We start from the raw sequence: 23,554 nt of genomic DNA, 5'->3' as shown, positions 1-23,554 counted from the left end.
CTATACACTAAAAATGAATGAGAAATTAAGGACATAATCCCATTTACCATCGCATCAAAAAGAATAAAATACCTAGGAATAAACCTACCTAAGGAGGTAAAAGACCTATACTTGGAAAACTGTAAGGCACTGATGAAACTGAAGATGACACAAACAGATGCAAAGATGCACTGTGCTCTTGGACTGGAAGAATTAATATTATTAAAATGATCATACTACCCCAGGTAATCTACAGACTTCAGACAATACTACAAAGCTACAGTAATCAAAACAGTGTGGTACTGGCACAGACACATAGATCAATGGAACAGAACAGAAATCCCAGAAATAAACCCACACACTTATGGTCAATTAATCTACAACAAAGGGGGCAAGAATATACAATGGAGAAAAGACGGTCTTTTGAATACGTGGTGCTGTGAAAACTGGACAGCTACTTGTAAAAGAGTGAAATTAGAACATTCTCTAACACCATATACAAAAATACACTCAAAATGGATTAAAGACCTAAATGTAAGACTGGATACTGTAAAACTCCCAGAGGGAAACATAGAACACTCTGATAAAAATCACAGCAATACTTCTTTGGATCTGTCTCCTAAAGCAAAGGAAATTAAAGCAAAAATAAACAAATGGGACCTAATTAAACTTAAAAGTTTTTGCACAGCTAAGGAAACCGTCAACAAAACAAAAAGACAACCTACTGAACGGGAGAAGATATTTGCAAATGATGTGACTGATAAGGGGTTAATATCCAACATATATAAATAGCTCATACAACTCAAAATCAAAAAAAACAAAAAACAAAAAACAAAACAAGCCACCCAACCAAAAAATGGGTAGAAGAACTGAACAGACATTTTTCCAAAGAGGAAGTGGAGATGGCCAACAAGCACATGAAAAGATGCTCAGCATCACTAGTTGAGCATCTTTATCTCCTCAGACCTGTCAGAATGGCTATCATCAAAAAGAACACCAATAACAAATGTTGGTGAGGCAATGGAGGAAAGGAAACCCTCTTACACTATTGGTGGGGATGTAAATTAGTGCAGCCACTGTAAAAAACAATAGGGAGATTTTTCCAAAAACTAAAATTAGAACTACCATATGACCCAGCAATTCTATTCTTAGGTGTATATCTGAAAAAAACAAAAACACTAGTAATTCAAAAGATACATGCACCCCAATGTTCACAGCAGCACTGTTTACAATTACTAAGGTATGGAAGCAACTGAAGTGTCCATCAACAGAGTAACCGATAAAGAAGATGTAATGTATATAATGGAATACTACTCAGACATAAAAAAGAATGAAATTTTGCTATTTGTAGCCACATGGATGGACTTTGGAGGGCATTATGCTAAGCGAAATAAGTCAGACAGAAAGACAAATACTGAATGATACCACATGGGGATTCTAAAAAAATACAACAAACTAGTGAATATTACAAAAGTAGACTCACAGATATAGAGAACAAACTAGTGGTTACCTGTGTGGGGGGGTGGCGGGGAGGGATAATATAGGGGTGAGAGAGTGGGAGGTACTAACTATTGGGTGTAAGACAGGCTCAACCACGTACTGTACAACACGGGAAACTGTGCCAATATTATATAATAACTGTAACTGGAAAGTAATCTTTAAAAATGTATAAAAAATTAAAAAAAATTAAAATTAAAAAAGATAATTCTTTTAATAGATTTTAATTTCATTCTTACCTATGCCCCTCTTCTTTTATGTTTACACTGCCAACAGTTCTAATTCTACATAATCATTAAATTTGTTTAGTTTCCACTTTTATTTTGAGGAATCTTCAATTACTTCACAGATATAGCATCAGCAATTATTTAAATTTATGCTAATTGCTTAATTAGAAGAGATTCGTTTCCTTCTCATTCTTCTGATCACAAATTCTGTTGGCTAAAGCAAATCAAACCATAAGGCCAGCCCAAATTTAAAGGGAAGGGAAATAAACTCCTCCATTCAGTTGTAAGATCTGCAGAGTCATTTTGCATTTTAACCCTTTTGGTACCTACCCACCCTCAGAAAATCAATGAAATCAATAGTGTGTCTTAAAATTGATGGTGTCTTAGAAGTGAGTTTGCTACATATACAGTAATGTCATCTTAGCTCAAGATGTGGCACATATATACAATGGAATATTACTCAGCCATAAAAAGAAACGAAATTGAGCTATTTGTAATGAGGTGGATAGACCTAGAGTCTGTCATACAGAGTGAAGTAAGTCAGAAAGAGAAAGACAAATACCGTATGCTAACACATATATATGGAATTTAAGGAAAAAAATGTCATGAAGAACGTAGGGGTAAGACAGGAATAAAGGCACAGACCTACTAGAGAGCGGACTTGAGGATATGGGGAGGGGGAAGGGTGAGCTGTGACAAAGCGAGAGAGAGGCATATACACTACCAAACGTAAGGTAGATAGCTAGTGGGAAGCAGCCGCATAGCACAGGGAGATCAGCTCAGTGCTTTGTGACCGCCTGGAGGGGTGGGATAGGGAGGGTGGGAGGGAGGGAGGGAGACGCAAGAAGGAAGAGATATGGGAACATATGTATAACTGATTCACTTTGTTATAAAGCAGAAACTAACACACCATTGTAAAGCAATTTTACCCCAATAAAGATGTTAAAACAAACAAACAAAACATCATGCTCTGTCCTCTGTAATCAGGTCCCTGCTGCCCTTAGGCTGTGTCTCTGAACATGCTTCTCAATTTACCACCACATATCACTGATTTGAGTTCTCTGTGCATTTCATGTTATTTTTCTCTTCTTTGCCTTGGTCTATATTATCCTGACATGCCACCATGTCCTCTGTCTCCGCCTGGCCAACTCCTCCTCATCCTTAAAGTCTTAATTCAGTGTCACCTCCTGGAGTTTAGGAGGAGAAAAAGAATTGGAGTTTTCAGGAAATATGATGAAAAGGGACTTGAAGGCTATGAGGATGGAGCTGGATGCCAGAATGAAGGAGAGCTGTGCTGGCAAATGGCAAAGGGCCGGGTGGAAAGGAAAGGAAGCTAGGGCTGTGATGGCAGGATGAAGCCTGGGTTTTGGAGAAGGAACAGGACAGGGAGCTCCGAAGGAGGTTGGGGAGAAGAAGAATGTGGGCTTATGCGGGAAGTCTTAGCCTTCTAGTTGTCCAGGAGGATGCCACGCTGAACCAGGATCGTGTTTCTGGGACCTGAGAGCAGATATAAGGAAATGGGAGCAAATGGTGCTCTTCTATTTAGTACTTAAAATTGTCTAGTGTAACGTAGCTTGTGATACGTATACCATTTTGGGAAAACATTTCAACAATATCGTGTTTAACAGCCACAAAGTAATCCGCTGTATGATCTGAATTCCTTATTGTTGAACCTTTACGTTGTTTCTAGTTCACATTACTATAAGCAAAGCTGTATGGAATGTCCCTGTAGCTAGATTTTTGCTCATAGCCACAATAATTTTTTTAAGAGACATGACTAGGGGTGGGAGAGTGGTTCTGGGAAAGGGGAATGCCAGGGCAAAGGATATAAACACTTTTAAAGCTTTGGATATGTAGTTTTTGAATCGCTCCAGTTAACACTTCTACCACAAGTATATGACAGTACCTGCTCCCCAACGCCCTCACTAACACTGTGTATTTGAAAAAAAAAAAGAGGTCAGGTTTAACTGCATCTTAAGTAGAAAAGATATCTTACCTTAGGAAGCGACAGAATGACTGCAGCTGTACAGGCACCAAGTGAGATCACAAACAAGTTTGTGCTGCCTCCTGGTGGCACCTAACAAACCAGCATGACAGAAAACCCAGTTAACCTGAAAGGAGACCATCAGAACAAGTTGTCAGAGTTAATTTATTTAACGCTGAAGTTCTAGAAAGTGGGTAGCAGAAACACAGAAAAAATGGACCTAACTTTAGGATACAGGAGGATATGGGAAAAACTAGGGGAAAAATATTCTTACCCACAGTATAGCACATGGCATGACATGCATGATATACTCAGAGATGATTTACTAAACTTAATGATAACAAAAGAAAATTAATGTTCAAATGGTGTGTTCTGAGGAGGGATCACGTGAAGCTTCCATGAAGGGGGTGATGGAAACGACTATATTTTATAGATTTTATATCTGCTTTTCCTACAAGATGGTGAAGGCAATGAGGCACAAAAATTTAAGAGACTTGCCCAGTTCACAGTCTTCTAGAGTAATTGTTTCACTGAAAAGAACACTCTTAATAGTAGCTATGTACTCTGGATCTTAGACTGGTTTGGTGAAGCTGGGTTATTTTTACTTTTGTATGCTTCCTATGTCCAAAACACTGTGCTCCCTATTAAGGACAAAAGAGGAAAGGAAAAGGGAAAGAGGTGCAACAACAAATGACACAGTTGTGGCCCTAATAGGAGCTGTTAATCCACTGCTGTTTTCTAGAGTTCCATTTTCTGCTCTGCTTACGTGTTCCAGGTAATCTCATCTACTCCCAGGACTGCAAATACCACCTGCACAGTAATGTGTTTGTTCATACAACCTTTCACTTAAAGATTCACTGAGGAAAAACAATGCATTCAGTATTATTGCTATGAGACTTGATGTTGTAGGAGAAACAGACATCAGTAGTCATACAAATAAATATGTATTTACAGATTATAATTAGTAAGGGAAAAAGTCCAGGTTGCTGTGAGAAAATATAATTTAGTAGTTCAGTGGTTCTTCAACTTTTTTGCTCTCATACCATTAATGCGCCCATGTCTCTAATGATGGAATGATTGAGGACTTGACTAGATTCTTCAATCTTCATTTTTTTTTTTAAGTGCTAAAATTAGAGACTACTTGGCTTGAATCATCTTTCTTAGTCTCTGGGAAGTTTCATAAAAAGGCCTTATCAAAAATGATCAAATTACATGTGTTATTCTTTCACTTAGATGTGACTGACTTAGCAGATATACTCAGAAAAATTAGTTAATTTCCACAATTTTTTTTCAAAGCTTGTTTTTCTCTTTTTACATTGAGGTATAACATAAAGTATACTTGTCTTAAGCGTACAGATCAGTCAACTTTTAACATAAAGACACTGGTAGCAATAAATCCTGGAGTTGAAGATTTGGTGAATTCAATTTCTAAAAACTTTCTGCATGTAACCTAATTGCCAAAGTGAGTTCTATTTTCAAATCATTTAGCCAAATCTACCTTGTTTTCTCTCAGATCAATTCTGACTTTCATTTCAAATCAACATTTTAGTTAAGCATCTCTATGATGATCATCTTATTTCTGAATTCTAATTCGAAGATAGATTGGTAAATAAGGAAAGGGCCCTTGCTGTGAGTTTGTAGCCTGGATGAAATGAAGTACTTCTGCTTTAAAATGCCTTACCTACATTTTGGGGTTTGATCTAATAGAACTTTCTCTTCGGAACACTGTATTTTTTAAAAACGTCAGAGATGGGAAAAAAAAAAATCTGTTCTTAACTTTGCTAGGGTTGCCAGATAAAACACAGAATGCCCAGCTACGTTTGAATTTCAGAAACTAATAATTTTTCAGTGTTTTAGTATATCTGAGGCATCCTGTATTCAAACATTTTTTTGTTATCTGAAATTCAAATTTAACTGGGTTTCTGTATTTTTACTTGCTAAATGTGGCAACCCTACCGGTTTGACTCACATTATGTCTATTAACAACCCAACATGCACCAAAATACTCTGTTTTTAATGCTTTGCCTGTCAGAGAAATATGAATAATATAGGGAAAGACACACAGGGAAGTTTCACTGATGCTAAACTAATATTTTGAACTGCTGCCTATTTGTTTGGTCTTCGAGAGGAATTTACACTCCAGGGTAAAGCATAATAATAAATACAGGTACTAGAGACATACTTTTATTTTACAAAGTGAGAACAGGGCAATAGTGAAAGGGAAGGAGAAAAGGAGAATCAATCACCTACTTCGGCTTGTGGGTGGCTTGGTTCTCAATATCAGGAAAGGGTGCACATAAAAGGTGAGGCTCTGGAAATTAACTCCTTTAAAGCTATTATGCCTGTGCCCCCTTGGGAAATCTTTGGGCATTTCTAAGTATATGGTAATCCAGTTTGATGACTGCTCACCCAGAGCCTAGGAAAGTCTTCTCAGAGGAGGTGTCATTTAAGCTGAGAAATGAAGGGTGAGTAGGAGTAAATTAAGTACAGGGAGCAGATGGTGTATCAGATGTTCACAGAAACTCCTCCCAGCAGATCTCCGGAAAAATCATATAAGTTAGAAAGGGTAAGGTGATAATTGAAGATAAAATGTCCCAAGGTCCTTATATTGTTCATGAGGAGGGTAAAGATATTTATTAACTTCAGAATTTGTTCAAATAAATGTGTTATAAATTGTAGGGTGACCACCAAAAGATAGTACCAGAGTGAGTAACTTCCCACGTAGTAGAGAAGAAAATGGCACGTGGGAGTGGGGGTGAGGCAGGGAAGGACACGTTCAGTAAAAATTCAACTTCAAAGAAAGCACCAATGGAGAAACCTAGAAAACGCAACAAAAGCTTAAAGTAGTAGAAACGAAGCACAAAATACCAGAAAGCACAATCAATGTCAATGAACCAAAAAAAAAAGCTTCTAATGCATAAACATCAAATAAACACACAAAAAGCAAGCAAGCAAACCCTGAGCTACATGTTGTTTACAAGAAACACACTTAAAACATAAGAACACAGAGGTTCCTAGGTGAAACATAGAGAAAGATAAGCCAAGGCAAATACCAACTAAATGAAAGTTGGCATGGCTAAATCAATATCAGGAAAAACAGACTTCAAGGCAAAAATTTTCTGGACTTGAAAAAGGTGATTACAAATTGTTAAAATGAGAAAATCACCAGGAAGAAATTTTAAACCTTTACATGCTTTATAAAAATGGATTCTAAATATAGAAAGGGAAAATTGGCAGCCTTAACAGAAGCTGACAGAAATCACTTTCTTTACCTGATACAGCTGACAAAAACATCAGTAAGGATATAGAACACTTGAACACAATTAACTACTTGATCTAATGTTTACAAAATGATCAGATACTAGGGTATGAAGGAAATCTGAAGACATTTTAAGTGATTGATATTCTACAGACCAAGTTCTCTGACCATAATATGGTTAATTAATGCAAGTAAGTTATAGATGAATATCAAAAAGCTTCCACATATCTGGAAATTAAGAAAAATTGTCTTTGACCCATAGACTACAAAAGAAATCTCAATAGGAATTAGAAAAATTTAAAACTGAATGATAATGAAAGTATGCCACAAAAACCTAAAGGATACATCTAAAGCAGTACAGGAAGATTAATAGCTTGCACTTTTTAGGAAAGGAGAGGTTAAAAATAAAGACAGTCAACACTCAACAGAAGAAGTTGAAAATTAGTAGGACAAACTAAAATATTTTTTTAAAAAGGAAAGAATACAACTAAGGAAAGATACAAAAGAGAACAACAATTAGAACAAGAAAAACCAATCGAAAAAATTAATAAGATTTGTCAAGAAAAAACTGAGAAGACATAAATGAACAAAGTACAGAATAAAGGAGGAAATGGTCAGGCACAGATTTTAAAATAATATGCTTGTACTATTAAAACCATACATTAATAAAGTTGAAAACCTAGGGGAAATGGATACACTTACAGAGAAAAAAAGATGACAAAATTCATTCCAGGAATAGAAAACGTCACTAGACCTGTGGGCATGAAAGAATTTATATGAGAGTCACAGATTTTTGTCTTCCCCAAAACACCCACACCTAGATGACTTCGTGGCTGTTCTTTATTTCAAGGAACTGTGAATTACTTTGTAATATAAATTTCTACCTAATACAGAAAATCAGTGACTGTAGCACACAGCTCTTTTTAGGAGGTTAGTGTAATTTTTTAAATTAATTTTTCTTTTTCTTTTGAAATAACTTCAAACATACAGGAAAGATACAGGAGTAGAAAGAACATACCCCTCCCCCGCAAACCCCCCAAATTTGAAAGTAATTTGCTGACATCATACCCAATCACTCCCAGTACTTCGGTATCTATTTTCTACAAGCAAGGGCTTTTTCCTACATAATCCCCAAACACCCTTTGAGATCAGGAAGTTAACATCATAAATGACTACTATCTATTTCACAGATCCAATTCCAGTTTCTACAAAATAGAGAAATAACAACTAAACGCAATAACATACATAAATACCTGATTCACAGGTGCTCAATAAATGGCCGTTACTTTCACCAGTCCGTAAATTCACTGGGGGCTCCTGGGCTTCTTTCCTGCACAGCCACCGCGGAGGTCTGCGCGCTCTGCAGTCTTCGCACAACCAGAGAAGTGGGGTGACCGCCCCGCCCCGTGCCACATCCACGCGACAATCTACACCCTTTACACCCCCCCACCCCAGCCCAGCCCAGCCCAGAGACCTTCCACAAGGCTCTAACCCAGGACTTAGCTGGGCCCTGAGAGATAAGGCTGTGATGATGCCCACCTGGAGCTAGAAGCTCAGATTGGGAACCGCCCTGCCCGTGACGCAGGCAGCTATTGTTTTAGGGCTGGAGGAACTGCGCGCAGCTGCGAGCCTCCCGTGGCGCCCGAGGCCTTCACGCCCTGCGCATGCGCCCCGCGGCGAACGAGGGCCGAGAACAGGCTTCAAATGTGCCGCCATCTTGGGCTGTGGCTGTCTCCCGGGTGCTGCGGACAGAACTGCGTGACCTTCGCTGGCCGCTCTCTGTAAGTCCGTGCTTTACTTTTTAATGGTCAGCCTGCTATAGGCAGTATTGTTTTCGATGGTGTCCGCTCTGCAGCCCCTCTGCCCCTTTGTTCCTTGAGCCGTCGTGGCTTTGGCCTCAGGAGTGGGGCCGGCCCTCAGCCCTCGGTCTGTTGTGGGATCCCGTCAGCTCCGCGACCTCCTTGCCTCATATGGGCGTTCGTTAGTCGGCTCCCTGTGGGTGCCAGGTATCGTTGACATGAAAAATGCCATTTTCAGAGAGGGTGTATCCCTCAGGGTCGGCTCAGTGATGGCTGATAGTGTTGCCCGGGCGCTTTTACTGTGGAGGTCAAAAGGCATCAAGTCAGAGTGTGGAGGTGCTCTTCAGAAGAAACTGAGTTTTGCTGAGTCACTTGATTGATGTAATACTTTAATACACATTCAAGAATAACTTTCTAGAAGTTAGGGAAAAACGTGCCAGCCCTTTGCAGTATAGCAGCTAAACAGAAGGTAAAGTTCATCCCCCGCTCCCGTTTTGCCAATTCCAATTCGTGATTTATCCTTCATCCCTTCATCTGTTTGCAGAGAGACACATATTCCTGTACATATGTAGGATATAATTTTTATTTTCTGAACCTTACTCAGGCCCCACCCCCCGCAACTTAACAGGATTCCTAAGACCTGTTCATCAGAGCCAATAAAAATAGATGTAATTTAGCGCTTTTCAGTAGTAACCAAAAGAATGAGATGCTCCGTAATTTATTTTACTCTTCCACCATTAATAAACTTTAGGTTGTGTGTGTGAGTAAAATTTATTTTACTCTTCCATCATTAATAAACTTTAGGTTGTGTTCAGCTTTACTGAAGTATAAGTGAGGTACAACAAACTGCACGTGAAGTGTACAATTTGACATATGACAAATGTATATGCCCCTGAAACTATTATAATCGAGATAATAAATATATCCATCACCCCCAAGAGTTTCTTCTGCCCCCCCACTATAGATTAGTTTGCATTTTCTAGAAATTTTACGTAAATGGAATACAGTGTATATTCCCTTAGCTTTCTTTCACTCAGAATAATTACTTTTGAGATCCATCTGTGTTGTGGTGTGTATCAGTACTTTGTTCCTTTTTATTGCTGATTAGTTTCCACTGTGTGGCGTACAGTCCGTATGGTTCCATTTTTACTTCAGGAACAAACTGGTCATTCAGATTTGGATATTTTGCAGACATTTTCTTGAAAATGAGTAAAGTGAGCTTGACACTTTAAGGGAACAGCTGATAGTGTTTGTCAATGATAAAATTCAGGCTTTAAAGCCCGAATTGGAAAGGTGGAAAACTTGTGCCTGTCACTGCAAGCTTTGATGACTTCCCAGTATTTGAGTTTTCTAATGAGGTTGGTGGTGATACTAATTTGATTTAAGATGTTGGGTAACGTGCTATGTCAGTATATGGAAGTTCTGTATAACTGAACCAGTATTTTCAAATGAATCAATGTAATATCTTTTAAAATCATTCATGTTTAAAAATTCCATTCAAAATGCATGATAGACTAAGGGAGTTTAAGGTAACAGTACAAAAAGTTTATTTATATGGTTTAATATTCCATGTTGTAAATAATTTTTAAGAAATGACCACTCATAGAGTTTTTGTGAAAATCAAAAAAAAGACTATCCTCGGTTATATAAAAAAGCTGTTAAAGCGTTCCTCCCTTCTTTGAGTTGGCCAAAAAGTTTGTTTGGGTTTTCCTGTAAGATGAAAACCCGAACAAACTTTTGGCCAACCCAATACATTATCTGTGTGTGGCCAGCTTTTATTCACATACTTTACCCAGAGCAACCTATTGCAACATACTGAATGCATTGCAACATACTGAATGCAGAAGCATCTGTGAGAATACAGCTACTTTCTATTAAGCAGACACTGAGATTTTCAAAAATTGTAAAGCCATATTACTCGTTAAATTTTTTGGTTCTGAAAAAAATCTTTCATCAAAATATTAACATTTAATGGGTTTATTGTTATTTGAAAGTGAGTTCCTAAATATTCTATTTATTTATTTTTAAAATGTTGAGCCTTCTTTTAATTTATTTATTTTTATTTTTGGCTGTGTTGGATCTTCATTTCTGTGCAAGGGCTTTCTCTAGTTGTGGCAAGCGGGGGCCACTCTTCATTGCGGTGCATGGGCCTCCCACTGCCGTGACCTCTCTTGTGGAGCACAGGCTCCAGACGCGCAGGCTCAGTAGTTGTGGCTCACGGGCCCAGTTGCTCCGTGGCAGGTGGGATCCTCCCAGACCAGGGCTCGAACCCGTGTCCCCTGCACTAGCAGGCAGATGCTCAAACACTGCGCCACCAAGGAAGCCCAAGTTCCTAAATATTTTTAAATTTTCTGTTATTTCTAACGTGGTGAATGTTGACAGAAGCCAGATAAATGCTCTTTGGGTTATGTCCTAGCTGGGGTTGCTGTAACAAAATACCTTAAACTGAATGGCCTATGAACAAGAGAAATCTATTTCTCACAGTTCTGCAGGCTGGGAAGTCCAACATCAAGGAGCTAGCAGATCTGATGTCTGGTGAGAGCCTGCTTCCTAGTTTATAGATGCCTGTGTTTTCATTGTATGCTCACACAGCAGAGAGCAGAGAGAAGCAAGCTCTTGTGACTCTTATCACTCATCACTAATTAGTGAAGGACACTAATTACATTCACGAAGGCTGAATCCTCATAACATCATCTTATCCCCTCACATTGGGAGATAGAGTTTCAACATATGAATTTGGGGAGAGAGGACACACAACCTCAGTCCATAACAGGGTCCTCGTTAACTTTTAGGTGTATAAAAGGGTCCTGAGGCCAAATATTTGAGAACCACTGGTTTAATGGAACTTTTTTTGGTGCTAGAGAAAGAGGGGTTGGGGGGTGGCTAGAGACAACTAAATTAGAGGAAGCTTGCTGTTTTAAATAGCGGTCAGGGAATGCTTCACCTGGAAGGAAACATTTCTGACCAAAAACTTGAAGGAGGTGAGGGAGCAAGCTGTGCTTTGAGGCTCAGAACCCAGAGGCAAGAAGTTCAAGGATTGGCAAGATACTGTTGCTGCAGTGTGATGAGTGTAATAGGAATAAGGTAAGAGAAAATGTGGGAGGTCCTGGTGGTGGTGATAGCCCTTAGATCTCATAAGGAGAGGACTTCATAAGCCATTGTGATGGTTTTAGTTTTTAGGAGCTACCGAATTTCTTGAGCCCAGTAGTGCATGTTGTGGTCTTATATTTTTAAAAAGATCATTCTGGTTACAATGTTGAGAATAGTTATGAATGGGGGTAGGGTAGAGTTAAGGATAGAAGCAGGAAGACAAGTTAGGAATGCAGTATTACAGATGACAGGAAGGTAGTTTGGGCCAGGGTTGTAGCAGCAGAGATGGAAGAAGGTGTCAGAATTTTTCCGTGCTGTGAAGATGAACCTAATAGGATTTCCTGATGGATTGTGTGTGGGATGCAAAGAAGTGGAGTCAAGGGTGATTGAAGATATTTGGCCTGAGCAAATCTTTTTTATGCGGTAGATTATATTGACTTTTAATTGATGTCAACTTTGTTTTACCTTCATTTTTTTGTCTGTGATTTTCTAAAATTTTAATTCTTTTTTTTGTAGCCTCTAGGTTTTGTCTCTTGAAGAAAGCTTTAATGTAAGATTAGATTATTTTCTACTAATTCTCTTAGATGGTTTTAAAAAATTAGTTCTTTATCTGCTTGGGATTTGTTTTTGCTTTTGGTTAAGCATTTTCTCAACCTCTGCAATATTGTCACTTTGGTGTGGATAATTGTTTTTTTGTGGGAGGTTCTTCTGTGCATTGTAGGATATTTAGCAGCATCTCTGGCATATACCTACTATATGCCTGTGGGAACGCCTGCCCTGACCCAGGCCCAGTTATGACAAGGGAATATATCTCCAGACATTGTCAAATATTCCCTGTGGGACAACATTGTCCCTGGTTAAGGAACTACTTCAATAAAGAATGTTTTAAAAAAAAAATTGAAGCCCTGATTTTGAAATACATAATTTAAAAAGTTCTCTATGCTGTTTTATTTCTCCTGCATCAATATCCTGAATATTGCTATTCAGGATAGAATATCAAAGACCTGAATCTAGAAACCATTTAGAATGTATGGAGGAGATAGGAGGAGGAAAACCAAGGCACAGATGCTTAACTTGAGCCAGTCTTTTGGAACATGGTAACCTTGCCACAATACTAGTCAGAGTTTGACCAGAATTGTCTTAAATTTTGAAAAAGGAAGAATAAGCTCATTCTTTCCCGTAAGGGTGCTTTACCTGTTTTTGTTTGTATTTTTGGTTTTGGATTTGTATCTTTCACCTTTTATTTCTTGTCCATGGTTACATGGGTTAGTTGAAAGAGCAGTGTGAAACAGTGGGAGTAATGTACATGGAGAACTGGACTGAATCAGAAAACATAAGTTCAGACTCCTAAATTTCCTTTATCTTCACTTTTTTGATCTGAAAAATGAAAATCTTATTGAAAAGATCAGTTAAACTAATGTACTGGAAACTTTAAAAAATGTAAAGCATTATAAGGAGCTCTTAATATAAGGAAAGAAATCCAAATTCCTTTTAGAAAACTCACAAATTTAAAATTACTTATATGGCTCAACTATATTTCTCTTGGACACCCCCTCCCCCCCCACTGGTCTAGACTTATTAGATGTGAATTCATAGAAAACAAATCGCAAAACAGTAAGAGTGACATCATCTATAATATGTATTCTATAGAATCAGGGAATTTTAGTATAGGAAGGGCTTTCCATATCAATTTTAATAGTGTTTATAGATTGTATTTTTGCAAACCTTAGGGGAACTGTGATGCTGTGGATTTTTGACGTAAATTTAATTCATGAGTTTGTGAATTTTGAATTTAACTTTTAAAAATAGTATGCTTTTTTAAGAAGAAATAAAACATTTAAATATGTTATACTAAACTTAAAAGCAACGATGAGCACTAATTAGTGCTATCAGATTAATTTGTTAAGTTGTGGCTCTACTATATTTGAACTTATCTGTATCTGATCATGTATAATTGTAGAACTATTATATATGTCTGAGCCTGATTTTTTCCCCAGTACTGTTATCTAACACAATATTAAGGCAGATTATATGATGGAGCTGCTATAAGACTGTGTTCATCAGAATGGTTTCATTATTCTATTTACTGGCTTTGTAATTAAATTGTATAAATTTATGAAATTATTAGAACACCACTTGTGAATCTAATTTATAGATGTTTTATGTTTTCTGTTAACTTTTTGCACCTTATGTTAGGTTAAGAAGGATTTCTCCTATTGCAAAAAAAAAAAGAAAAAGGTTAGAAAAACCCTAATTTAATTCAACCCTCTCATTTTACAGATTTAGAATCTGATTCTAAGAAAAAACAGTTCCCCACATTTCATACTATTAATTGAGTCTTAAGTAAAACTCAAGTTTTCTGATGTCCTACTCTTGCGTACACAGAGTAAGTACTTTCTGTGAATATGTTAATATTTTAAGGAATATAATATTGAATAGAGTTTGGCTCTAGAACGTCTTTAAGTTATATCTTTAAATAATTGTCCCTTGTATAAAATAATTGGTTTGGTTTTAAATTTCCTGTTTATTTTTTTCCCCTAATTTTCTCTGAGTTGTTATAGTTTGATCTTCAGATACACAAGGGGAGGAGCTTTATCCATGACCCAGGGAACCTTCTTCATGATTCTATTGAGCAAGCATTGGAGAGGCAGGTGAAGAAAGCTGATTGACATTCACAGAATAGGTTATTCTGTCTACCTGATTAAGAATCTTTTCCATAGTGAGCCCTTTGGTGTGCATCACATGAGACCTACAAATTTTCTTTCTGTGCCAATTCTGAGAGGCTAATCCACATGCCTCTTCTTCAGACTTGTTTTGTTAACAAATCTCCAGTCTTGCTCCTTCAGAATTCCTAATCATCCTACAGAAACTATTAATTATTGCCTACTAATATGCATAAGTTCTTAACTGAAGCAGTTTCTTTTTCAGGCAAAATAGATGTATTGGTAGTCCTGTCAACTGTGAATATTTCCTGGAATGCAGTGCTTCAGCAGTCTGTTTCTGGAAGTTAATGCCACTAACTTCCAGATTTCCAGAGCATGTGCAAATCAGGCTCAGATTTTTTTACCGCCTTCCTCTGTGAAACTCCCCATGAGGCCATTTATATTGTTTGAGGGAGGGATAGCAGTGTGGAGGAGCAGGCTTCTGGTAGTTTGAGTAACCTGACCACGCGTATTCCTTTGGGCTTTCTTTGGCTTATTTGGTAAATACCCTATTCATTTAATAAAGGAGTCCTTTTGGCAACATTTGCTTTTTATACCTAAAGAGTGTATTGTTCCTGAAAGGCTTATGTATTTTTTTCTTTTTCCTGTTTACTCAGGTGAATAGTCACAAGACCCTTTGGGTAAATGCCAGGAAGAATGTTCTTGGTATATTCAAGTATATTCAAGCACAGGATCCTTTCTTAACAGTACTTGGTCTTCCCTTCATGTAAGGTATTATAGGTCTATAAACTGAATAAAGTCTGGGAATTGAGTGGAGACCTGTGACTTTAAATAATGGCAGCTTATTCTGATATGAATCTTTAGTGTATATCGCTCATTGATTTTTATTCTTAAGGACTCCAGGGTCAAGTGAGTATTGTCTGGAATCTGTATAGATCAAACCATGCTGATTATCACACCAAATTAATTATCTAGGAGGAAATAAAAACGGTACTCAGTACCCAGAAAACCCTAAGTCGTACCTTTTTCTCTAGCTTTCCAGTGGCCTGTTTCACTTTGTGGACTTGGGTCTTAAGTCTTAGAAATGGCTTCTGTTATTTTATCTCTGAGATAACAACATTTATACTTTGATAAGGTTTTATATTCCTGTCCTTCATGCTTCTCTTCCATCTTTTTATCCTTTTCTTCTGAGTTTTTGGGTATTCTCTCAAAATATTTTTGTAGTCTATTTATTTTTATTTTGTGTTGGCTTTCCCCTTTGCAGTTTTGAATCTTATGTGTGTGTAGTTTTTCCTGTTTTCAGTTGTTGCATCTTAATGACTACTTAGTCATATAAAAATGCATTATTCTCTTTTGGGCTTTTTAAAAACAGGAATCAGACTTTTGAAAAACAATTTTTTTTTGCTGTTTCCTTCAATACATTTATTCCTGAGGGGAGCATTTCCTTGGTTTCTTTTAAGTGGTTCCCTCATTTGTTTAGCTCTAGTACTTTCTCTCTCTCATCCTCATAGAAAGAAATTGTCAACTATTAACTCAGAGTCTAGAGGGAGTTGGGCTGTGTTGGTTCTTACCTGAATTTGGGGACTATTTTATACTTCTTGAATATTTGCATTACAGTTTTTAGGATCCCAGCAATCTAGAGAAAATTAGCTGGAGCCATAGTTATAGTAGAGAGCTTTGCCTCTGTGCTAAAGATTTCTTTTCCTCTCCCCCTCCCTCCATACTTTTTGTGGGTACCCATGTCAGTGACAAGGCCTGGATGTACTTAACCTGCCTCAGGGTCTTTCCATGCCTGTCTTTCCTTACTGGTGTCCAGGACTCAGCCAGTTGCCCTCAGAGAAGAATCCTGGAGTTGTATAATGATGCTGATAGGGTCCCAAATATTGCCAATTGACACAGAGTGGGGAGTGTGAACAGTGTGTCCCCTGTTGGTTCACCATCCAACCTTGCTTCTAGCACTCACCCCCTTGAATTAGGGGTTGTTGGAAGAGGTCTGAATGAGGGAAAGTAGTTTTCTTACAGGAGGGGAGGAGTTTTTCCAGTAGTTTTTATTTGGCTTCCTTTTATTAAACCATATCAGTCCAATATCTAGTAGAAATTTGTTAGTCTCTGAAAAATATTGCTTTTTTCTGTTTTCCAGTGATTATATATATTCTCCCTATTTTTTATGTTCTTTTGGTTGTTTCAATGGAAATTTTTGAAAGTGTGGAAGGCAGTGAACAGTTAAATGCATTTTGTTTCTCTTTATCTTGTCCAGTGTATATAACTTTTACCAACATGTTCAGTTTGGTAAGTGCAGGCAAAGAATTATTTTTAAGATTTGTGTTTATATACATGTAAGGCTAATTTCATTTAATTTTGATGGCTGTCTGTCCAGAAGCTAATAGGCACTTATTATTTGCTTTTTAGAAAATAGATTCTACATCTCTGTTACCAACATTTTTAGATGTGGATCTGACAATATCACATATAGAATGTTTTCCCAAGGACGTTCTGGTGAAATTTCAAGGCAGAAATAACAGTGAATGTGAGTTTGACTACCACATATTGCAGAGGGAAATACAGCATATTCCAAAAGTAAAAAATAATGTGGACATTGATGAATTTTGTTTGGTAGAATAAAGAATATCAGGAGAATGGCAGAGAGGAAGAGTTGTGGAAAAGAAAAATGATCTGTATACTGTGCTCATAGATCGCAGAGAAGAACTGAGAGTTGACAGTACGCAGGTTGCTTCAGCCTGTGGCAACTTATTTGATCTACCACCATGGGTAATGTTTGGCATTTTTGCCAACATATTACCAACTGGGGAAAAATGGTCTCCTAAGGCTTTGAATTACTTCAAGTCATTGGTAGGACTACAAGTGAAAGGTTGTGTACGAGCTATTTTGCCTCTTCAGATGATTCTTCTTGAATTGCCAAAAATTATATCCCAGGTTCTTGAATTACAATTAGGGAGACTTGCTGATGGAGATTCATTTTGTCTTGTTGTGGAAATGGTAAAAGAATTCCCCAAACAAATGCCAGATTCATTACAACATAAAAGACCTGAATTATCATTAAGTAATAATACTTATACTTACTTGATATTCAGCGTGTTCTGGATAATTTGCAACCATCTTTGTCAGTAGGCAGCATTGAAAGCGTAAAAGTATCATCTGCCGTGAGCCCAAGTAAATTTTATTGCCAACTAATTAAATGGATTCCAGAGTTAGAGAACTTGACAGTGTGTTTGACTTTGCATTGTGATATTATCAGTCAAGAAGGTAGTCCCACATGTGATAATTTTGGAGTACTTTGTGTTGCCAGAAGGAGAAATGGACAGTAGCATAGAGGAATTCTTCAGCAATTCTTCTTGCCCAATTCTTCAGCATTTCTTCTTGCCCAATAATCAAGTGAAAATTTGGTTTATGGATTATGGCAGTAGTGAGGCTATACCCTCAATTCACGTAAAGAAACTTAAACAGGATTTTATTTTAGTACCATTATTTTCATTTCCGTGTTCTCTGACATATTTACACAGTCCAGAGATGCAAGAAAATTTCAACTAAGTGTGTTTAAACAAGCCTTGTTAGGACAAATAGTATATGCACACCTTGATTGGTTCAGTAAGGATGAGCATTTGTGTTATGTGACATTACAAACTCAAGAGTCTACAATTACTTTTAAGTGTCTGCTAAAGACCGTAGGCATACAAGTACTTTGTCCAGTGTCTGATTCAAAAATCTCAAATATGTTGAGGGAGACTAGTGCCTCAGATGTAAACGGCTTTGCAGTTGAGAGTTTTATTGCAAATACTGAATGATCGATAGATTCTCTAAATAAAAAAGACACTTTGAAAATAGATTTTCCTATTAAAACTGTAGAAATGGAGATAGAAGCTGTCTACAATAGCTTTTGTAGCATATGTATTAAACCCATCAAATTTCTGGGTGTGTACTAATGAACATCAGAATGAATTTCAAGGTATGAAAAATATAAACAAATTTTATGATTTGTGTGAAAATGAACTGATTCTAAGAAATCCAGGACATGGATTATTTTGTTGTGCTAGATACAGCAAGGACAGACGTTTTTATAGAGCTGTCATTACTGAAATTAATGCTTATAAAATTAATGTTTATTTCTTGGATTATGGAAATACTGATTCCATACCATTGTTTGATGTAAAAATTTTGCTTCCAGAGTTTTGTGAGTTGCCTGCCTTAGCCGTGTGTTGTTCACTTGCATATATATTTCCCGTTGAAGATTTATGGATGAAGGCAGCAGTTGATTATTTTTAAAAAATTGTCTTGAACAAAGCAATTTTGCTTCAAGTTATAGCAAAAAAAAGATGAGAAGTATACTGTAAATATTCAGAATATTGAAGCCTCAGAAAATATTGATGTTGTCTCTTATGTTACAAGCTGGATATGCAGAATATTGGGAAGTAGAACCAGAACGTTGTCCAAAATCTGTAAGTGAATATTCAGTGTTAAATTTAAAATCTAAAAACAAAGTAAATATTAAGAAAGTCATATCTGCCCTTCTTGAAGGACCTAAACCTGAAAAGTACCATTCAGATAAGCTAAAAGGAAGTAACTTTTCTTTGTTAAAGTCCCCAACTGTTAACTTCCTAGATTTAAAAAACCCTTTCACCTTGTCTGTGAGACCTGAGTCACCATGGCCTTATAAAGAATATGTATTTAAACCAGGAACAGTCCTTGAAGTTAAGTGTTCTTATTACTATGGCCCAGGTGACTTCTCATGCCAGCTGCAGTGTAAGTTAGAAGACTTAAAATTACTGAATTACTGGAACAACTTCAGGATTATTATAGTGTTCATTCTGATCTTTATCAGATTGGGCAGATTGCTTGTGTTGCTAAGTATTCTAAAGATGGGAAGTGGTATAGAGCTGCTATTTTGACTCAAGTATCAAAAAAGGAATTTGATGTTGGGGGCTTCCCGGGTGGCACAGTGGTTAGGAGTCCGCCTGCCGATGCAGGGGACACGGGTTCGTGCCCCGGTCCGGGAAGATCCCACATGCCGCAGAGTTGCTGGGCCCGTGAGCCATGGCCGCTGAGCCTGCGCATCCGGAGCCTGTGCTCCGCAACGCGAGAGGCCACAACAGTGAGAGGCCCGCGTACCGCAAAAAAAAAAAAAAAAAAAAAAAATTTGATGTGGTACTTGTTGATTATGGTTACCAGGAAAGAGTTTTAATTAAAGATTTTTCTGCTTTTAAACCATGTTTCCTTGTTTTAGAAGGTCAGGCCTTCAGATGTAGTCTTAACCATTTAGTTGAAGCCATTAGTTGTAAAGTATTCAATTGGACGAGAGAAGCATGCAGAGACCTTGGGAATTTTATTTCTTCATTTAGAGGGTTATTGACTTGTGTCATCTATGCCTTAGTTCTTATATATCCAAACTGTTTATGTAATTTGGTGGAGTTACAATCTCCATTTGCTAGTGCAAGAGAATTTCTTAATAATCATGGCTCTGCACAGTATAGTACAGTATCAAAGCCATTTCCATCTTCAGTTAGTCTTTACAGTTATTCTTCCTTCAATATAAAAATTGGAAGTGAGGAAGAAATATATATATCTCACATATATAGTCCCAAAAAGTTTTATTGCCAACTTAGTAGAAATAATAAAGACCTAGAGATGACAGAAACAAAAATCACAGAGATTAGTAACCTCAGTCAGTGCCACAAATCTGATTTTAGTAAAATGAGATTGTGTATATCTAAGTATGTAGAGGATGGTCTCCCTTATAGAGCTTTAGCGATGCCGACAGGTTCATTATCTGACTTCCTGGTATATTTTGTGGACTTTGGAAATAAGCAATTAGTAGAAGAAAGTATGTTGAGGGATGTTTCAGATGAGTTATCAGAGTTGCTGTTTACACCTATGCAAGCTATTAAATGTTTTTTGTCAGATCTTAGAGATGTAGATATTCCAGCAGAAATCAATAGCTGGTTTGAAGATAATTTTTTGGGAAAACCATTAAGGGCAATAATATTGTCCGAGGAGCCAGATGGCCAGCTTGGTGTAGACTTATATGATGGATAGATATCAACATATAAATCAGAAAATTAAAATGTTGATTCATGCTTATGGAGAAAAACATTGTGACCAAGCACAATGTGTGGAAAAGCGTCCTAAAACAAATGAGAAACTTGGTATTTCCTTGAAAGGCAAAATAGAAAACAATTATCACCATAGTACAATAAGTAAAACTAGTCTAATAACATATTCTGAAAGCAAAATAGATCAGTTAATGAATCCCAAAAGTATATATGGCAGGCTTTTGAAACCATCAGTTTGTTATAAAGTTGAACTTGTGTCAAAAAACAAGGTGAAGAAGTCTTTGAATGATGGATTTAAAAATAAAGGTGTAAAAATTGCCCCTGGGTCTGCACATATTCTTGATGAAAGTGATGTGGACCAGAAATCAGTAAGGGTTGTATCACAGTCTTTTATCAGAGAATTAAATCAGGCAGCCTCACAAAACACATATAATCATGCTAGACCACAGATTAAAGACCTTCCTCAACCCAAAATTTACTTGAATGCCAAAGTTAAAGAATATGTTTCTAATATAAGTAATCCAGCAAGTTTCCATATTCAGCTTGCCGAGACTGAAAATGTAATCATGAGCCTAGCGGATGCTCTAAATGCAAGAAGAGCCAATACAGTGAAAGAGAGAAAATCAGTCAAACCTGTGGTGGGAGATCTTGTAGTTGCAGAATACTCTGGTGACAATGCCATTTTAAGAAAATTTTACCAGGAAATTCTTTTGAAGTGGAATTTATTGACTATGGTAACATTGGAGTAGTAAACACATCAAAAATTTATGAAATTAAGAAGGAATTCTTAACTGTTCCTCAGCTAGGAGTTCATTCTTTCCTTAGTGGAGTAAAGTGGAATGAGCCTGATGAAATATGGTACAGCAAAACTGTGGATTATTTTGATTCAAGAATAATAAAACAGTTTCTTGTGAGTTTTTGAAAAAGCATGAACAGAAATGGGAAGTAAATATAATTTGTGATGAAAATGTGTCATTAATGAACTACTGAAATGGACAGCATGTTCAAAACTACAGAAAACAGTATTGCAAATCCCTAAGGTTGTTTCTCAAAAGGTGAGCCCTATTGATAAAGAAAGGAAGGAAGGACTATCAAATGAGTATGAAGGTTCTATGATCCTTCAACCATCCTACCAACAACTGGTTAATATTCCTTTTGAAGAGTTAAAACCTGGACAACTTGAAAAGGCTGAAATACTTTATGTTGCAAAATGTGGGATATTTTATGTGAAGTTATCTAAAAATAAAAAGATTTTATCAGATTTAACAGTATTAATTACTAAAGGAGTAAAAAAATGCTCTTTCATCAATGGAAAATATTGAAAAAGGCTTAGAATGCTTGGTAAAATCTAAAAAAACTTTGAAGTGGTATCGACCAAAAGTAGGAAAAAAGTGTGTTGATAAGAAAGTGCTTGTTTTTTTAGTAGATCATGGTAGGTATGAAATAGTGCCCTTATGTAATACCAAAGTGTTTATTAATGAAAGCAGAAATATTCCAAGACAAGCTGTGCCTTGTAAATGGATTTGGTTTGAAAATTTTAGGAACATTGCCATTTGAGTCCATTGTGTGCTTAGTTGCTCATTTGGAAATAAACATCCTTTTTCTGAAATATTTAGACTCTGCCTGGGAAGTAGAAACTTTGATAGATGGCCTGTTACTTTTGGAATATTTAAATTTAAATACAGTTCATGTTGAAGAAAACAAATTTAGATCTTCAGAAGTTATTTTCAACGTTGAATCTAAGACTCCTGTATCACATGTACAATAAGATCATTTACTTGGTCAGAACTCCAAAATGGTGGGCAATATTCTGGTATTGCCACTGCTGTTTCTGATCCATCAGACTTCTTTGTTCAGTTAGAAGATTTCTTTGACATAATGAAATCTCTCTTTATGTTGCTTTCTGATCTACCAGAAGACTTAGAAACAGTGCCTCAAGAGCACGTAATTCCAGGTTCTAAGTTGTTTGTTCAAATATGAATTGGAAGATCAGTGGAATAGGGTAGAAATTTCTTAAGTCTCTGATCAGTCTTCTTGTATTGATTGACTATGGATTTTCTGTTTACATACTTTATTCAGATTTTAAAAATCTTAAAGTTGTTCCTGAGGAACTTCTGAATTTGCTGAGGCTAAGTTATCCTTGCATCTTATATGGTATCTTACCTGCTAAAGGGAAGCATTGGAATGAAGAAGCCAAAAGTTTTTTTCAAGATTTCCTGAGTAAACCAGGCTTAGTTTTTCAGTTTAGGGAATACAGTTTTGAAACAAAACTGAAGGTATATATCATTCATGAGAAAAATACTTTGGCAGATATGTTAGTTGACTCTGGTCTTGCAATTTATTCTAAAGATTCAGATCATCTCAATGCAGTTACTGCTACTGGATCTACTAAAATCCAATATAAATCAAAGAGTAAGCCTGTTTGCCAATTGTTAGATCAAAGTTATTACAAAAGAGAAAGTATGAATTGTATGTGCACTGAGAAGCAAAAGCTGAAAAGGCAGAAAACTATAAAGAGGAAAGATGTCTGTAAGAACCTCTTAAAGAAAAGCCATATTAGTAGAAGATTACATTCTAGAAATTTAACACTGAGGAAGAAGGTTGGTAGTGGAAAACATAATCCCTGAAGTACCACTGCATTTGATACATGTGCAGCAGCTTCATTTTGGGAACTACCTAATGGTTTGAATGATAACACCAATTGCATTGAAAACATTTCTGAAAAACTACCAAGTGGAGTACAGGAAAATAATACAATGGACTTGAGAACAGCAGAAAAAGCATTGCACGTTAATAAAAAAAAATATCAGAACATTTGAAAGGTAAGTAGCCATTTAAAAAAAATTTTCTGTAACTTTTGTAGATTTTTGATTCTTTAAAAGTTTGTTATTTACTAAAATTATTCAAGTTGAAAATATCCTGCAAGATTTTACTAAAAAATTTGAATAAATGGATAACTAGAAGTGATCACTTGAATTATAAAATGATGCT

At 36.7% G+C, this 23,554-nt stretch overlaps 1 protein-coding gene across 1 annotated transcript; it reads left to right on the top strand.

Moving 5' to 3' along the window:
* The first annotated feature begins 19,387 nt into the window (after positions 1–19,387).
* On the top strand, positions 19,388–23,324 carry TDRD15 (tudor domain containing 15). The gene is given in 10 exon segments (XM_089923394.1): positions 19,388–20,546; positions 20,548–21,244; positions 21,247–21,453; positions 21,456–21,524; positions 21,527–21,866; positions 21,868–22,120; positions 22,122–22,317; positions 22,320–22,522; positions 22,524–22,594; positions 22,596–23,324. Coding segments are annotated over 10 exon segments (3,630 nt in total). The 5' UTR covers positions 19,388–19,547; the 3' UTR covers positions 23,191–23,324.
* Positions 23,325–23,554: the final 230 nt, after the last annotated feature.

This window comes from Delphinapterus leucas, chromosome 13 (assembly GCF_059928025.1).
Source record: "Delphinapterus leucas isolate spDelLeu-1000000601 "Yukka" chromosome 13, BTC_Dleu_Yukka2, whole genome shotgun sequence".
Lineage (NCBI taxonomy): Eukaryota > Metazoa > Chordata > Mammalia > Artiodactyla > Monodontidae > Delphinapterus > Delphinapterus leucas.
Note: the sequence above shows the minus strand (reverse complement) of the source record. Positions and strands in the feature narration are given on the sequence as shown.